We start from the raw sequence: 18912 nt of genomic DNA on the forward strand, positions 1-18912 counted from the left end.
ATAGCTTTGGTTTTGATGGATCAGCATTTCTGGTGAAAAAAGTTTGGTCAAAAAATTAGCCAATTTTGTGGGCACAGGATAATTCTTTTAGATGTCTTTGAAAATCTCAGTCATTTAATATTGAAATCAAAGGACACTGCCGTCGGAGGGGTACGTGTGTATTACTATCCCCTCCTTTCCTCCCTCAATCACCCCTCCATTTGAAATGGCCTTTTGGACTTTAGCAACATTAAATAAAAATTAGTTTCCCTAACAGTCTTTTTCCCATTTTATTTAATTTTAGTTTTTGTCTAGAAGCCTGGGCTGCTGAAATAAAGAGGTTTTTTTGTTTATCTGAAGGTATTGTATGTAGTGGAGAAAGATACACAAATATTAAATGCTTTTTGAAAATGTATATAATATAACAGCAAAGGAGTTGAACGTTGGACCTTGGAGCCATAATGTTGTTCTGTTGCAGTGAGGCAGGGTCTGATATTTGCTTTCCTAAATATAGAAGAATGTGAACATGATTTTGTTGGTATTTTTTCTTTGCCTTCTTTGCAGGAGAGATCAAACACATTTTAGAAAATGAACTTCAGATTCCTGTATCGAAAATGTTGTTAAAAGGCTGGAAGACTGGAGACATAGATGATAGTGTAAGTTTCCTACAGTTTTATCAGTGAAGTGATTTAAATGTTTGAAACCAATAAGTGCTTGAAAGTCAGCATAACAAACACAAGGACTGTTGATTTCTATGTTGTTTTGATTGTAGTAACATTATTAAAGAATCCGTTCGCTTAAAATGTTGCAAGTGGAATTATGCATTATTTGCCCCAACCTCCGTTGTCCTGTTGATAGTATTTGCATGCACAGTGTGATATTGGTACCTGTAAAATGCACATTATTAAATTAGCAATAAAAAAAAGAATTCTCTCTTCAGGCAAAATTATTGGCTATTTCGTTGTTTGTAAATATGTATCAACAACTTAATCGGGAAAAACTGAACTCCGAAATTTAAAAACAAACATTGATTAATCAGGAAATGGTCAACTAACATAAAATGGAAAAAAAAATCCCAAACAAACAAAATGATTGGACAGTTAAGAAATAACAGAATTCAGTTTTCCCAGTCAACTGTAACTCTGCATGTGTTTTTTCCACACTCTCCACCTAAATTTAAGATAATGCTACATAAACTGTGCAGCTTTAAACATTGGCAATATGTGCCTTGTACCATGCTGAGCAGGATATATGTAGTGAATGACTGTTGCATACATTGTGCCACAAACATGATCTCTGTTTATCCTCCAGTTCATCTTCCATTGCCAAGACCGCAACACCAATATTTTAAACCTCCTACGTATACAAACCAATGATCTACCATATCTAGACTTGCATCCCACCTTAATTTGCACTGTTGGTGTGAAAAGAATCGACTTCTGTAAACCAATTTAGTTACCTATATAAGGGATAAGTTTGTACCACTGTTCATTTATTATTGTTCTTAGCCTAAGGAGCTGCTGTTTTGTCTGCCTGTCTGTATGTTTTAGAAAGGATTCTCCTACAAATGTAGTAGTTTTTACTATGGCAGATCAAGGAATTATTTTCAATATATATATTTTAACTAATTTTAAAAAATCAAATCATTTTTAAAAAAAGGCAAATGATTAAAAAAAACCCCACATAATCTACAGTTCTTGAACAAATGTTTTTTTTTTCCACAGACTGTTTTAAAAACTCTACACTTACCAAAAAATAACAGTCTTTATGTTCTAACACCTGATCTTCCACCACCACCTTCAAGTAACTCTGGGTAAGGCTCTTTGTCATACATTTATGAATATGAGTTTAGATGGTACCTTTATTTTATTTCTATGGAAAAACTGGGGTAAACTTTCAAAAGAACATCTGCCAGGCCTCTTCTTGCAGGCGTGCAAAACTGAGTGTGCACTTACATGCATCTGCACTCAGTAGGTGCAAACACTTTTTAATGTATAAACAGTGGTGCAAGTAGAATTTATTTCTTACTGGTACGCTGAGCATAGGTGAGTCATGGGAGGGACACAAAGGGGGGCACCAACTAAAGGGGGGCACATGACCTTTCCATGTGGCCCCCCACATGACTCCTCCCCAGGGAGGGGACCTGGGGGGCTCTATCCTCCCGCTGTGCCGGTTACAGGCTTCTGAACCACAGAGCTCTTCGGAACTGCAGCGCCAAAAGGAGCAGATGCAGGAGCAGAAGGTGGGACTACTGGGCAGCCCCATGCAGGCAGCTTCTCCGGCACAGCTGTATTGCCCCCAGTCCCAGCTCCAGCCCTGTCCTCTGGTGGGGGGTATACAGCCAAGAGACGCAGCTGTGTGGAAGGGCTGGAGGTGAGATTGGAGGGGCGGTACAACTACGCAGGAAGAGCTGCCGGCGTGGGGCCACCCAGCAGCCCCACGTTCTGCTCCTGTGTCTTTCCAGTACAGTGTACCAGCAATATATTTTTTTAATGATATGGTGTACCGTACTGCCCTACTTGCACCACTGTGTATAAGTCTAAGGATTTACAACCTCAAAACCCATTTATTGAAAAGAAATTTTGCAAACACAAATTCTCTAACTCTCATCTGCCATAAGGTTAAACTGTATAAAGTGTGTGCACAGATTTTTGCTACTGCTAAGTGTGGGTGATGTATAAGTGAATGCAATTCTTGTGCACAATAGTGGATGCTGGCTTTCTAGGATTTATCACATGATAGCAGTTACTTTAAACATAAATATCTACAAATCCTTACCAGGTCACCAGCAGTTCAGCCATGTTCCTTTCCAAATGGTTAAAGACTTACACAATGCTGCCCTCTTCTGTTGGCTTGTGGATATTTGAGTGTACCCAGACATGCTGTGTAATTCTCTTCAATTAAAGGAAATTTAAATTCTCTTCCATGTTCCATTTTAGTGTGTTAAATCCTCAAATAAAGACCTACTATGTTAAAATAGCTTAATGAGACACCAGTGGATATTGGAACATTTTGAAAATAAATATATGTATTTCCTGAAAAGTGAAATATAATTCTCACTGCCATAAATTAATATTGGAGAGACATCATGGCTGAGGCAATATCTTTTATTGGACCAGCTTCAGGTGGTGGGAGAGACAAGCTTTCAAGCTTATGCAGAGCCGCATTTCTTCACAACTAAATGCAAGGGGGAACAGATTGTTTCGCATAAGTACTGTATTTATTATTCTTATACTTTGATTGCCAAAAATTGTTTCCAAATTGATATTTCTTTTTTCCAAAATGTAGAACAATACATGTAACTAGTAAAAACCTGTCTGAAATGGGCCATCTTGATTCTCACTACAAAAGATGTTTTTCTTCTGCTGATAATAGCTCATCTTAATTAATTAGCATCTTAGAGTTGGTGTGGCAATTTCCACCTTTTCATGTTCTGTGTGTGTGTGTGTGTGTGTGTGTGTGTGTGTGTTTGTGTGTGTATATATATGTGTATATATATCTATATCTTCTTACTATATGTTCCATTCTGTGCATCTGATGAAGTGGGCTATAGCCCATGAAAGCTTATGCTCAAATAAATTTGTTAGTCTCTAAGGTGCCACAAGTATTCCTGTTCTTTTTTTAGTAAAAACCTAGTTATCATTATTACATTGCCACTAGGGGGTGCACAGTAATTGAGTCTAATCGCTATAATTGTAGTCCAGAGGTGGTCAAACCACAGCCTGCGGGCCACATCTGGCCTGCAGGAATGTTCTGCCTGGCCCCTGAGCTCTTGGCCTGGGAGGTTAGCCCCCCGGCCCCTCCCCTGGAGCCTCAGCATGCTGTACCGCCAGTGCTCTGGCCCGCTGCTCCTGCCAGGCAGCGCAGTGACATGGCTGGCTCTGGCATGGTAAGGGAGTGGGGAGTCCCAGGGGGCCGTCGGGGACAGGGAGCAGGGGGCAGTTGGATGGGGCGGAGATTGGGTAGGGCGGAGGTCTGGGTGGGGACGGTTGGGGACAGGGAACAAGGGGGGTTGGATAGGCGTGGGAGTCCCAGGGGGCCTGTTAGGGGTTGGAGGTGTGGATGGGGTCAGGACAGTCAGGGGACAGGGAGAAGGGGGGGTTGGATGGGGGTGGGCTCTGAGGGGGCAGTCAGGGGCAGGGGTCCTGGGAGGGGGCGGTCAGGAAACAAGGAGCAGGGGGTGTTGGATGGGTCGGGGATTCTGAGAGGGGCAGTCAGTGGGCAGAAAATGGGAGGAGGCAGATAGGGGGTGGGGCCAGGCTGGGATGCTAATTCCCCTTCAATCTCAGCATCTATATGGTGTGTTTTAATACTGGTATATTAGTGGTTGTGGTGCTTAATAGCTGGATTAGGCAATGATTTAAGGTTCCCAATTAAGCATTTAATATGGTAAGTGTAAAGCAGCTTCAGTGTTGGGGAGGAAAAGGGTTAGAGGATAGAGAAGGAATGAAAAATACAGGTTTGTACATCATCTTTAAAAATCTAAAGATTAATTCCTCTCCTTTCCTCACCCTTTTATGGATTGATATAGAGATATTCCTGTTTAGTTGAGGGTTCAGCCATGTATCGTTGGAAGTTGGTCATGCACCACAAAGCCTCATATCCAAAATGCCTATTAGAAAATAGCTTTAGCTAGTGTGTCCAGAGTTGAAGTCAGTGGGACTACTCACGTGGTTAAAATTAGGTACGAGCTTAATTAATGTGCTGAATCAGAATCTAGAGCCTTAGAAGCTTGGGACTAGGTTACATGAAAGATTGCCTTTCCTTGTGGTATAACACCATAGCTGTGATAAGTAGAGGCACTCATACAGGAATGTCCTTGCAGTTTTTTTTTTAAAAGTGGGGGGCAGGGACTGTTAGTAATACATACTCTGTGAACTTTCTGAATGCTCTTCACCTCATTGGACCACCAGAGTCAGACTTGTTAACCTTCTGGACATGGCAAAGCTCATCTATTTTAGAAGTGCAGGCATTTGGACAAGCCACACAGTGAGAGGTGAAAAAAGGGGCTATGTTATGTATATTTGAGTTCTGTTTGATGGTAGCAATTACAGTAATAAGTGCAAGGGCAGTGAACAGTTGTGTACATGCAGATAGTTTGAAAAATGGTTACATTGTGGAAAACTTTCAGTCTTGAATTTTTGAAAAAATCTTTTACCAAGTCTATAAGCTGCTGCATTTCAATCAGTTTAGAAAATTCAGATCTTTTTGACCAGCTCTGGTTGTATTATTGAAAATTGTTTAATGTTGTAAAGATGCCCAGAGCTTGAGATGGCTGCTCCACTTTAAAATTGTATTTATTGTAATTGAAATAAAATAGAGTTTAAAGGGATGCTTATATGAGTTCCGAGTCCTCTTTTTTTATATTTTGGATGAAAATAATGTGATCATAATATTATGTGACCACTTGATTTGAAAGCTTTAAAAATAATATTGCATTGCTTTGTAAAAATCAAAGTTTATTGTTGTCACTACTTTACAGTTTTTAAATTTGTTGCTCAGTGGGAATTAGTTCTGGGTATTTTAAAAACAAATTTGGAAGCTTTGGGATAGTAAATGATGATTAATTCATGGCTACTTAAATGTGGATGATTTGAAGTCTAGATCATCTCCCTGAAGTCATAAATTCTAGATGAAAGGGGAAGCCTGCCACCAATTAAAGCATCAATGGAGATCAAAACACATTTAATTGAAGCAATGTACCAAACCCAGTTACTACTATTTATTCCCTACTGTTAGGTCAGTGACCATTCAGATTAGTTTGACAGCATCCCTCTTTTAAGAAATACAGGTAGCTTCTATCATTACAATGGACATTAAGGAACTTTGTCACGTATTCATGAAATCCATCTGGATAGCGATCTGTCTATATTAGGTACTTATATGGTAACTGTTACCATAGTGTCTGTGCACCTCAAACTCTTTAATTTATTTATTCTCACAATACCCCTGGGAGGTAGGGAAGTGCTGTTATCCTCATCTTACAGATGGGGAACTGAGGCACAGAGGTTAAATGACTTGCCCAAGGTCACACTGGAAATCTGTGGTAGAGCAGTAACTTGAACTCAGATCTCCCAAGTCTTAGACTAGCATCCTTCCACTGGACCATCCTTTCTGTCTGTCTCTTCAGATGCACTCCTGGTTTGTACTAGAGATAAATAATCATAACATATAATAGCTTTAGAGTAGGGCTGTCAAGTGATTAAAAAAATCAATCGCGATTAATCGCACTGTTAATAATGGAATACCATTTATTTAAATATTTTTGGATGTTTTCTACATTTTCAAATATATTGAGTTCATTTAAAACACAGAATACAAAGTGTACGGTGCTCTCTTTATATTTATTTTTTATTACAGGTATTTGCACTGTAAAAAACCCAAAAAGAAATAGTTTTATTTTTGAATGCAGGGGTTTTTTTGTACATAATTCTACATTTGTAAGTTCAACTTTCAGGATAAAGAGATTGCACTACACTACCAGTATTAGGTGAATTGAATAATACTATGTAAAATTTTAGAGCCTGCAGGTCCACTCAGTCCTACTTCTTGTTCAGCCAGTCGCTCAGACAAACAAATTTGTTTATATTTGCAAGAAATATTGTTGCCCGCTTCTTGTTTTACAATGTCGCCTGAAAGTGGGACCATACAAATGTTTAGCATATCGGGCACATAAATATCTTGCAACGCCAGCTACAAAAGTGCCATGCAAATGCCTGTTCTCACTTTCTGGTGACATTGTAAATAAGAAGTGGGCAGCATTATCTCCTGTAAATATAAACAAACCTGTTTGTCTTAGTGATTGGCTGAACAAGAAGTAGGACTGCGTGGACTTGCAGGCGCTAAAGTTTTACATTGTTTTGTTTTTTGAGTGCAGTTATGTAACAAAATATCTACATTTGTAGGTTGCACTTTCATGGCAAAGAGATTGCACTACGGTACTTGTATGAGGTCAACTAAAATTATTTTTTTATCATTTTTACAGTGCAAATATTTGTAATAAAAATAATATACTCTTTATATTCTGTGCTGTAATTGAAAAATATATATGAAAATGTAGAAAAACATCCAAAATATTTAATAAATTTCAATTGGTATTCTATTGTTTAACAATACAATTAAAACTGTGATTAATTGCGATTAATTTTTTAAATCACGATTAAATTTTTTTTAGTTAATTGCATGAGTTAACTGCTATTAATCGACAGCACTACTTTACAGTAATGTGCTGTTTCAAAAATCTGAGATTTGACGTAAGTCATTTGACACACGTGTCCTCCTTCAAGGAAAGAATCTGACTATAATTCTACAAGCTCCTACCTTGTTCCTGGTCTTGACATCAAGAGTCCTTCCATCTCCTGTGTGGTGTATGCACAGCTTCTCCTACAAACAGAGTTTTCCTGATCTAACCTAATCTTCAAGATTGGCTGAGTCTTCTAAACACCTCCACTGATCAGAGCTAGTATCTAAACATTACAGCGAAGTGGTTGAACGGTTTAAACAACAAAATCTGCCAAGATTTCTATTCTATTCTCCCTAGACTTTTATACCTTACTCATCGCCATAGTAGTATCTGAGTGCCTTCCAGTAGTGCATTAAGCAATATGACTACACATCTGTCATGTGTTTGTTCTCTCATCCTCTCCCCTGAGGGAGAAGCATAAGCAGCAGTGTGTGTGTGTGTGTGTGTGTATAAAACACACACACACTCCTCTGTTGCTATGTGCTTATATTAGAGAAGATAAGGGTTAAGAAATGTGCTTTGCTTTTGGAGTGGAAAGTGGTGAGGTCAGGAGTGGTTCTTAGTTCTTGGAGCAGTTTGTTCCAGTGTCTTGGACTGCCCTTGGAGACAGTTCTGTCTCCTGCACAGATGAGCTGTATCTTTATGTAGAGAGTTCCATTGTGCCAGAGGAGAAGAGTTCTCAAACATGCTTTTTGTCCCAGAGCTTTAGATGATCTTTTAATTATCCTGGGCCCAGATCATGGAGTGATTTGAAGAGTTCAATCTATTTAGTTTAACAAAGAGAAGGTTAAGGAGTAACTTGACTACAATATAGAAGTATCTGCATGGGAACAAATATTTAATAATATTTAATAATGGGCTCTTCAAACTAGCAGAGGAAGATATCATATAATGCAATGGATGAAAGTTGAAATTAGACAAATTCAGAGTCGAAATAAGGCATACATTTTTAACAGAGTAATTAACCATTGGAATGACTGACCAGAGGTTGTGGTGAATTTTCCATCACTGACCATTTTTAAATCAAGAGTGGATGCTTTTCTAAAATATATGCTCTAGAAATTATTTTTGGGAAATTCTGTGGCCTGTGTTATACAGGAGGTCAGACTAGAGGATCACAATTATACCTTCTGGCCTTGGAATCTATATGGACCAAGACTTTTAACTTGAGTCAAAATTCTGTGGGAAACCAGTTTAGAGAATGGAGGACAGGTATAATATTCTTGCAGTAACCGGTGTTGCTGAGAAGTGCTGCTTCATTCTGAACTAGTTGGAGTTACCTATGTGCTAAAGGATTCATGCCTGGGTATACAGCTTTGCTGTAATCCAACTGATAGGTGATGAAAACGTGAATAACTGAGGCCAGGTCTTCATCTGTCAGAATGGGATGGAGTTTCTTAGCCAAGTGTCGATGATAGAAAGTGTTACTCATGGATGCTATTATCTGAGAGCTTAGCATCAGCAAGGAATCCAGCAGTACTCCTAGAGCACAGACTGAATTAATCAGTTGTGGGTGTGTATTTGCAAGCTCTTCAGAATACTCCCCTCCCCTAATCAGCATCAGCTATGTCGTGCTCAGATTCAGCTTCAGTTAGCACTTATTCAGCCAAGCCACGCTGGTCCACCTTGGTGGTAGTGGCATGGTTATATGTGGTGAAGGATATGTAGAGTTATGTATCTTCTACATGTTGCTGACATTTGAGTCCATGTTGTCTGACCATTTCACATAGTGATTGAAACGGAACGTAGAGTTCCACAAGGATCTATATTCTCTCTCTCTCTCTCTCTCTCTCTAAGTGAGGGGCCTTCTGGTAGAGGTGCAGTTTCTCATCACTGCTCATTGGGTGCATCCCTCCAGGAAGGACTCAAATCATTTTAGTGCATTGCCCAGGACCCCACTGCCTCTCTCAAGTGAAACAGCAGTATTTCATGATCAACAGTGTCGAATGCTACAGAGGGGTATAGGAGGATGAGAATGGATATCTGTCTTCTGTTTGTTGACGGGAGATCATCCATCAGTGCCACTAAGATGGTTTTGGTTCCATGTCCTGGCCCGAATCCAGAATGAGCAGTTTTAGAATGTCAACTTCAGTTAGATGAGCTTGTAGTTGCCCTTTTCACTAGCTTCCCTGTGAGATTGCCCAGGAGTGGAAGGTTTGACCCGGGGTGGTAGTTGGCTAGGACTGAAGTATCCATGGTGGGTTTCTTAAGTGTTGGTTGGACTACTGCATGTTTGAAAGAGGAAGGGAAGATTCCTTTTCTGAATGAGGTATTAGCTATTTCAATCAGTTGTTCATGATTGTTTCACAAGTCTTTGGTTGAGACTACTTAGGGAGTCCAGAACTTCTTGAGGAGTGAATATGCTGAACTCTGGGAATGCAGGTGGTGGTTGGTTGGTTAGTTGGCATAGGCAAAATGGATTCCTGCTGTTTGAGATGCCTTCCTGAATGTGCATGATCTTTTCAGCACAGTAGAATACTTCTCATTCTTTGCAGCACTTGGTGCTCTGCTCTGATGCAGGCTGTAGGCATTCAGGATTAGGGCGGTAAACCACTTTGTTAGATAACTCCTTGGGGCGGGATTTAGCAGCCTCACTGGAGGCTAATAGGACAGTTTTCTTGGCCTGCAATAAAGCCTCAGTATAGGCTTTAAGGAGTTTGTTTCATCAGATCTGAATCTACAACCATTCATGGTGTGCTAGATATAACAACAAAAATTTTTTAAGTCACAATAAAGCACAATAAATTACTACTCAATGTTGATAAAATCATGGATAAAGGTTATAATTTAGCCATAGAATCATTTTGTGGGATGAGATTTTATTAGACTAGCGGTATGACAATTGTAACCACAATTTTAGATTTGATGGAAATCTCAGAATCGATCCTTTGAAAGAGGTCGAGAAGCATTTTTTTGTTAAAAGTTGGTAACAACTTTTTCTGATATAATTTGAAACTGCTGATTTGGAAAATGGTTGTTACCAAGCTGAATTCTGATATTTATATTTTCAAACTTGCAAATAAAGCGTGGTCACCAGAAATGTTTGATACACCAACGGAAAGTGCATGAACTTATCAGCAAAATCAAAATTGTTTAGCACAATTCCTTTTCAGTCTATTAAGAACAAAATAGTTTTAACTGTTGCACCCTAATATTCAACTTTTTAAAGCGTTTGGTCATCCATATGTCATAATATGAGAAATAAGTTAATAATGACATAGACGTTATTTTTCCTGTATATGTAAAATAATTTTCTTGCATGCTTAGTGTTTGTTTTATAGTACAGAGTGCTTTGTTGTTGGAATAGAATTAACAGAAGTGGTGGGGTTGATATTTTTTAAAGTTACAGCACAATAGTTAGATGAGGTGGTGGTTTATGACATTGGTATTGGTTACAGGAGCCTGGTTACACTTGTACTGGTCACAGGAGCTCCATGACATCTGTAGTTTTCTATAGTCTCTGCATTATTTGCCAGTAATCAAGTGAAGAAGATATGCACGAAGAAGGTGATTGTATGGAAGAAGGGAGGCAATATTCATTAAAAAATAAACTGCAAGATGCTGAATACAGAGATGCCATTGACAGAACTGAGTCCATCTTTCATTCAGAAAAGACAGCATTAGTGGTGTAGCACAGACGTTGGTATGTCCAATACACTGACAAAGGCAAAAACCAGAGGTTGCAGAAAACAAGTGCATTTGCATCCAATGTATCAGATGTGGCAAGCTGTAGTCATCCCAGTATAGATATGAATGTTGTAATACAAGACGGTCCTGTTTAGTGAAACCCATGGATTGAGATGCTGCTGCATGTTTTGTCAAAAAGTATGCCTCAAACAGAGACTCATTTCTGTAACTACATTGAAGATGAGTGAACAGATAATGAAGGCAGCTGTATTTGACCACATTATATACTTGCATTAGTTATGAAGGAATCCTAAAAGTGAACATAGCCCAACAGAGAAAACCCTACTAACTATGGATACTGAGAATGGTATTATTATTCTCTCATACTGGTTCCCAGGAAATTTGTTGACTGTACAGCCAACAATATTGACATAAATGATGCTTCTCATCATTCTGTGCAAAACAAGTCACTGCTTGGCAAAGAGGACCTGCCTCTGATGTGATGCTGAATGGTCTAAAGTCATCAGACAACATCCACTCAATGTTCCTAAATACAATTGACTCAGACATACCAGCCAATTCAAGAAATAGTAAAACTAAACCAGTATTCAGGGACCCTATTTGCAAACAATGATACTCTGGATCTGAAGAAAACTGAAAAACTGCTGTGTGGGCAACTGCATCTGATATGGCCTTCATCATTAAACGTCAAAACGAGAACCCAGAATGTGGATGGACACATTTCAACCAATTGCACATGTGACGGGGCAAGGCCAGATGGCTATAGAAAAGTAGTGGGAGACAGATATGTTAGCCCCAGGCTAAACAAATCCCTGTTACCAGGATAAGTAAATGGCAGCTGCTCCAGGTCAATTAAGACACCTGGGGCCAATTAAGATCTTTCCAGAAGGCAGGGAAGATAGCTAGGTTGATTGGGACACCTGAAGCCAATTAGGGGCTGGTCGAAACTAGTTAAAAGCCTCCCAGTTAGTCAGTTGGGTGCACGTATCAGGAGCTGTAGGAGGAAGCCACGCCGTTGGAGGAATTAAGCAATACAAACCATATCAGGTGCAAGGAAGGAGACCCTGAGGTAGCGGTGAAGAAGATATTGAGTGGGGGCTGCTGTGGTGAAGTGGCCCAGGGAATTGTACACGTTCTATTTCCAAAAAGTCAGCTACCATAGCTGCTACTATTAGGGTCCCTGGGCTGGAGCCCGGAGTAGAGGGCAGGCCCAGGCTTCCCTCTCTGATTAATCACTAAGACTGGGAGACAACAGAGACTGTTCGAGGGAGGGTGGCTTCTCCTCACCTCCCTTGCAGGCTTATGATGAAAATGGCTCAGTAGGCTGTGACCCTTGCCCCTAGAGAGAGAAGGGCTTCGTGGAGGGTCACAGTGAGCCTCTGAGGCTAGCAAAATCTGCCAGGAAGCGCGGGACCCACTGAGACAAGGACAGAGCTTTGTCACACACATGACACAGAATGAGAAATAACTACCATTGGATACTTGCCAATCCATTCAAGCCCTTGCTTATGAATTAGACACCCTCCATACTGTTGTACAGAGATGCATACATGTTTGGGCAACAGTATGAGGTTTTAACTGTTGATGAAGTTCTGTGCCATAAACTGATGGAACTACAGCGGGTCACTCCAGAGTACAGAGCTGGCTTATTCCACAATTAGGAGGGCTCCATATTTCAGTGAACTGTCAAAAACTTATTGGCCATCACACTCAGTCTTCAAGGCTAGCAGATGCTTGGATGGAAAGTGGAGTTCTTGGATCAAACACAATAAAACAAGCTCTGAATGGCAAGTCATGTGCCAGGGCAATGTGGGCTCACAAACTGACATTTTGAGCACTGTGGTACCTGATTCATCCACAACTCTTGGACTTTATAGCGGCGCATGATCAAGAGCTTAAAGAGGATGTTGGCAAAACTGATCAGTCACATTCTTTTATGGTGAGCTCATGTCAGTTAGTACTTCATAAAGATTTCAAAATTTCACCTCCATATCTGATCAGAAAAAGTGAAAATATTGTGAACTTCAGGTTTTGGTGACAGTACATGGAAATGGTGGCCATATTATTTGTGTTCAGCTATGCCCAGAGAGAGGTAAATTGGGAGCTGCATCTCTTCACTTTCAAATGCATGTTGCCATTCTTCCTGAGATATGACCACAAAAGCTATGCAAGGTAAGGTGCCACCTACATCAAAGAAATGCATCAGCTGCTGGCTGAAATGCTCAAGGAGTTCCAGCAGGGGAACTTTGTTGTCAAGAGATTATGTCAGAAATTCAACCAAGTAGACCCTGATCAGAGCCAAGAGTGGCTTAAAGGTACAGGAAAGAAAGAAGGTGGAATTGTAGACATCACCAAGACTCACTCAGCCCTCAGCAGGTGGGCCTTGTTTTACAATCTGAGAGCCCATATCCCAGCAGATACTAGAGCCATGTTCCGTATTGGCTTGGGTGATGAACTTATTCATAATGAGTCGAGAAAGGCAAGGAAGCAACAACAATGAAAATGAGGATGCACTCATACAAACACTTCAAAGGTTTAAGGTTTTCTCTGGGAAGGAACCACCCACTTCATTGCAAGCTATTACAACAAAAAATCTGGCTACTGAAGCCATACAAGACACCCCCTCGAATGCATAGATCCTAGGACAAGTGCAACTGGACAGCTTCATGGAGAAACTGCCTGTGAAGCTGGTAGGACTGTGAATTTTTAGATGTTGAAACACGAGTTAATGCCTGTTCCTTTTGCATTAGCACAGACAGATGGCAATCTAAGAATCGGTACAAAAGCAATACTGGGTGATGTACTGACAGCTGGTGTCCCTGCCCACCAAAAATCATCTCTGTTGGGAGAAGGTATCCTGTGATAGATGCACAAGCTTTGGTACATGACTGGAGCAGTGTGGAGCCAAAACATTTGGAGACCTTGCAGATGTATTTGTAAAAACAGTACATAGGATTGGAACACACTTCCACAGAATAGATGTTGTGTTTGACAGCTACTACAAGATATCTATTAAGAGTGGTATCAGACAAAAATGCCCAGTAGGTACAAGACCCATCTAAAGAGTGCTGGAAGGCAGATATGTGCCTCTTACAAGTAATAGGATGAACTTCATTGTGCTTCCAGAAAAGATAAGGAGGGCCTTGCAATATTTTAATCTGAGCCACTAATAATACAAACACCTACTGCCCAAATCCAGTACTTTTTCCTCCAAATACAATGGGTTGGAAACCAGAGGACAGAGGTCTGTTGCCACAGCTCATGTCATTCCCACCTATACCAGAAGACTGCATGAAGGCAATATTCTGTGCTGCACAACAGAGCGCAGGGTGGTACAGGATAGAATGGTTTATTTGTACAGGAACATGCAAATGCAGAGAACTGGAATGTGATTGCATCAATATGACACTTAGAACAAGTCTACACAACAGTGCTATGTCGGCACAGCTGCGCCAAGGCAGCTACACCTCTGTAGCATGTCTGGTGAAGATGCACTCTCCCATCTGCATGATTACTCCAGTCAGTGAGAAGCGGAAGCTATATTGGCGGGAGATTGTCTCGTTTGAACAGCACAAAACTTGCATCACTGGGGTGCGTGTATCTTTTTCACACCCCTGAGCGATGTAAGTTAGATCAACTTAAGCTGCAGTGTAGACCTGCCCTTAGTGCTTAAGGACAGTATCGATAAGTAGATGTGTCCATATAAGAAGTGACCTAATAAGATGTCTTCCACTGTATACCAAAGTTTCTTGATACTAATGTGTACTTAACTTGTGTGCATTAAAATATTTACTTAATGTTTACTATAGAAAATATTTTCACTCGTTTTAAATTTCTGATAGTTTAATCAGCGTGTATACTTTTGTTTCAAGATGCTAATGCTCAAGTTATAAGAGCCATGTAAACATGCTCTGTCATGGTTGCATAACGCATTAAAATATTTCTAGTACCTCTTGCAACTAAGAAACTGACATACAATAGCTTTAGAAAAAGGTTGTGCATATTATTTGATCACTTTTGTTACATTCTACAGCTAATTAAGATCCTACTGAAGTATGTTAATCCTAAAATAAAAGGAAATAAAAGTTTTACACTTCAGCAATTTGTGTGTTGCTTTGCTCGCTCTTTAGAGATCTTAATACACAACATACAGCTTGGTAACAATCATATTTGGATTCAGCACACCCTAATTATCTTTAAAAGACATAGTTATCAATGTTTAACAAAAAAAATACCTCTTACAGTTAACTTTTCTGAAAACCTGCCTAGTCTTACTTGATGTATTAAGGTAACTTTTAAAAAATGAAATCTTTATATATAAATATAACTAATTAAATCTATATGTCCTGTTTGAATGATGTTAGTTGGTATAGACTACCACATTCAGCCATCCAAAACCTGTAGAAAAAATAAAAAGGGAGGAAGTTGGAGGGTGTTTGTCTTTTAATTCACCAGGGAGTAAATTCCCTGCCACCTGTTTTGCCAGTTCAGGGTTTTTGTGTGTGTGTGTGTGTGTTCTCTGACCCTGGCTCTCCTTCACTCTGCTCCCCAAAATGCTGCATCCCGACTGGCCCCCAAGTGCAGAAAGGAGGCAATGGCAAACACGAGGGAAGGGGTTTCACAAGACTTCATGTGGCCCCAAGCATCCTGTCCTTCTTCCCTTCCCCCCACATATTCACTGTCAGGCCATTTTTGTAAATGCCCCGCAGACTGGATTCAGCAGGTTGCCACCCTAGTGAACAGAAGTCTTGCGTTTTATAGCAAAGTGTTCTGTGAACTACTTAAAGGTTTGCAATGTTTTGTTTTTAACTTACTGAACCATAACAGATAAAAGCTGCTTGGTCATGTGGATTTTTAAAAAAAAAATCTGGTTTCTTTAAGAGATTTGTTGAAAATGCTGTATTTCCTCTAGTACACATTCTAATTTATCTGAGCAATTTAATCATGTGTCTGGATAGGAAGTAAAAAGTACCTACAGAGTAATAGGCCAATTCTTCAATTGCGATTTTAAGATTGTTACAGAGCAGTGGTGATTGTGACATGGTGTCTTGGTGTATGTTAACAACTGTAGCAGAGTGTTAATTAAGAATGATGTAATCTGCAACTGCAATTATTAGTATTGTCTGTTTAGCTGGATAGGAGCTAGGCTTGCTTTAGTTACTTTAAAAGCTTCAATAATAATGGTAAGATTAATGTTTTATTTTCACACCTGCTCATGAGACAGTTTTAAAATCCTGACGTTTAAAATGCAATAGAATGTAAACATAAGGGCTTCTGCTCATTTACATGTTAGCCAGATTTTCTAACTGATTGCTGCTTGAACCTAATCTGCCATCTCCTGCTGCATTAGCTACAACAAACATTAAATTTACATACTGATTTCTTATTTTGTGTTAATGTAAATAATCTGTAATTACAGTAAATTTGGACTTCTGTTGACATGAGCTTGTATAAATCTGAAAATTTAAAATGGAAATGTTAATTACCATGTGTCATATCTATCCATCTAAAACGCTGAGATTTTTTGGTAGAAAATCCTTTATACTTTAAAAAGATCTTGCCTAATGGGAAACATTGAATGAATTTTATAAAACTGTGTAGAACTGAACTAGAATAAATACAAAATACTGGCAAAATTGAACCTAGCAGTCAACTGGGGGATCTGTCAGGTTCTCGGAAGTGCTGGGGAACTGCTCAAACTGTTGAAAATCAGGGCATTTATTTAGATGCCTAAATATCGATTTAGGAGTCTAGCTTTCAGCACCCATTTTTATAATATTGGCCATAGTTTTTATCCAGAATAAGATACAAGAAATACTACACCCATATGTTAAGGCTATTTTAACCAGGAGATACTGATTTTTCTAACCATTGTTATCTTCTAGACAGAAACAAAATTAAAGCTATCAACCTTAGCTATGTCCTCAAAAGTCTCTCACTGGCAGAGCTATTCCAGAGGTCATCGGGGAAGGGACTGCTTTGGGCTGCATATTCCCTTTAAATTTCTTCCATGGCTAATTTGAGATTGTCAGAATCAATTACATATATTTGTTAGGTGTGGCTTGCAAGGAATCTCATTGACATTTTCAAGGAGTCTCCAGGATGTTGTTCCCATGAGCCTGGGCAACTGAGTCTCTCTCACAACACAGGCAAGTTCGGTGGCCTGGAATATTGTAGTCAATAGAACTACTTGCATGTGTAAGGACTACTTGAATGAATAGATTTGTGAGATTGGCTCCTACCCCTGTAACTAAATTGGTAGGTAGTATTAGAACACTGTATCAAGAATTATTAGTTTCAAAAACGTATACATTTGTATTAATCTCTCGGCATGCTGGAAGAACAGAAATGATTGATACTTCTCAAGAGAGATGATTTTAGAGGAAGACTTTTTTTAAAAGTAAGAAATAAAATGTGATCATGGCAAAATGTGAAGGTCTAATGGCATAGAACAGTGTCAAAAGCAAAACAAAAAAAGTTGCAGACTTAATATGGAAATTGTTTTACATTCCATTCTGTTCCAAGTTTCCTGTGATTATCACTTGTTATGGCAGAACCAGTACATAAGCATTCAGTAAGATTTTTTTTATTCCTATTATTTAGGCTGTTTTCTAAAATCAGCCACTTATTAGCAGGAGGAAAAAATTAAAAAAGCAAATAAACACAGCTTCATTCCAAAGCTCTTAGAAGAGATCAAACCAACATAATATTGCACTGGGATTCTAATGCGCTGTATGCTGTGATGTTTCCTATAGTGGTTTCACTCAGAAATTTTCTTCTGTTTTGAAAAAGATTGTCAATTCCAACATTATTCCCCATTTTAAGTAAAGGGGATATTTTTCAAATCCATGAGAACTTCGGAGACAACAGAAGTGCTTTAAATACGTCCATTTTATGTATAACATGGTAATACAGTAATTATTATGTGGTGATTTTATTTAGTCCACATATCAGTGAAGATTATTATTATTATTATTATTGTTATTATTATTATTATTTTGCTTAAGAATTTGCAAGTATTTTATGGTACATTTAAAAAGTTTTTGGTAGAGCACATTGTTAGTACTGACTACATAATATGCCAGGTATTTGTTTTAATGCTTGGAGCTTCACACTGAGAAATCTCTCACTGGCTATTTTTTCCTGTCTGGTGGTTGTGTATTCATACAATTTTTGCCTGATTTACACTACAGGCAGCCCTACTGCAGAGCAAAATTTTGTCTTGGTATACTTAAAATCAGTGGTTTCAGAGTAGCAGCCGTGTTAGTCTGTATCCACAAAAAGAAAAGGAGTACTTGTGGCATCTTAGAGACTAACAAATTTATTTGAGCATAAGCTTTCGTGAGCTTGCATCCAATGAAGTGAGCTGTAGCTCACGAAAGCTTATGCTCAAATAAATTTGTTAGTCTCTAAGGTGCCACAAGTACTCCTTTTTTAAAATCAGTGATGAATGCACATTGTAGTTTGATGTCTTGGCTGGATATAGTTACATATACATGCCAGCCCAATATTAATTCAAAAATATATGTGATAAATGTATCTGTTTGTGGTAATAGCATATGACTCTCAATTTTGAAAATTCTTACTAGCAGAACATAGCCTTTGAGGTTGCAGATACCTTAATAGAGAAGGAGTTAACAGGTTAGCTCCCTTTGGTCATTCTCAGTATGTTTTCTTGCCTTTAGGAGCAAAAAGAGAGATGATAACATTGTGCCTAGACTTGTCTATGTGGAGTTTAGGGTACTCCTGGGGTTTTTGCAACTGACTGTAAAGCAAGCTAGAACATGCTCATCCCTGATTTTCTTGTTTTTCTTCGAATCATTTCAGTGCCCTGCAGGAGTCATTAAATCAAAACTTCATGCTGATCATCACCCATCGAGAAGTCCAGCGGGAGTACAACCTCAACTTCTCAGGAAGCAGTACCGTTCAGGAGGTGAGTTCTGTCTCACAGCTGAAGAATAAATGTAGCTCATTATAACTAATGTCAACTGTGTTAAAGAGGGCTTATATGTTCTGGTTGGAAATGTCTTCATGTTTGATTA

General features: G+C 39.1%; 1 protein-coding gene across 3 annotated transcripts in view; it reads left to right on the forward strand.

The window, feature by feature from the left end:
* FAF1 (Fas associated factor 1) overlaps positions 1 to 18912 on the forward strand; it is a 299927-nt gene that overhangs the window by 86190 nt on the left and 194825 nt on the right. For all 3 annotated transcript variants that reach the window (XM_038412503.1, XM_043520083.1, XM_043520084.1), the window contains 3 exons: positions 544 to 635; positions 1704 to 1792; positions 18698 to 18803. In XM_038412503.1, coding sequence (XP_038268431.1) covers positions 544 to 635; positions 1704 to 1792; positions 18698 to 18803 — 287 coding nt within the window. The remainder of the gene's footprint in view (positions 1 to 543; positions 636 to 1703; positions 1793 to 18697; positions 18804 to 18912) is intronic.

Source organism: Dermochelys coriacea, chromosome 8 (genome assembly GCF_009764565.3).
Source record: "Dermochelys coriacea isolate rDerCor1 chromosome 8, rDerCor1.pri.v4, whole genome shotgun sequence".
NCBI classification, from domain to species: domain Eukaryota; kingdom Metazoa; phylum Chordata; order Testudines; family Dermochelyidae; genus Dermochelys; species Dermochelys coriacea.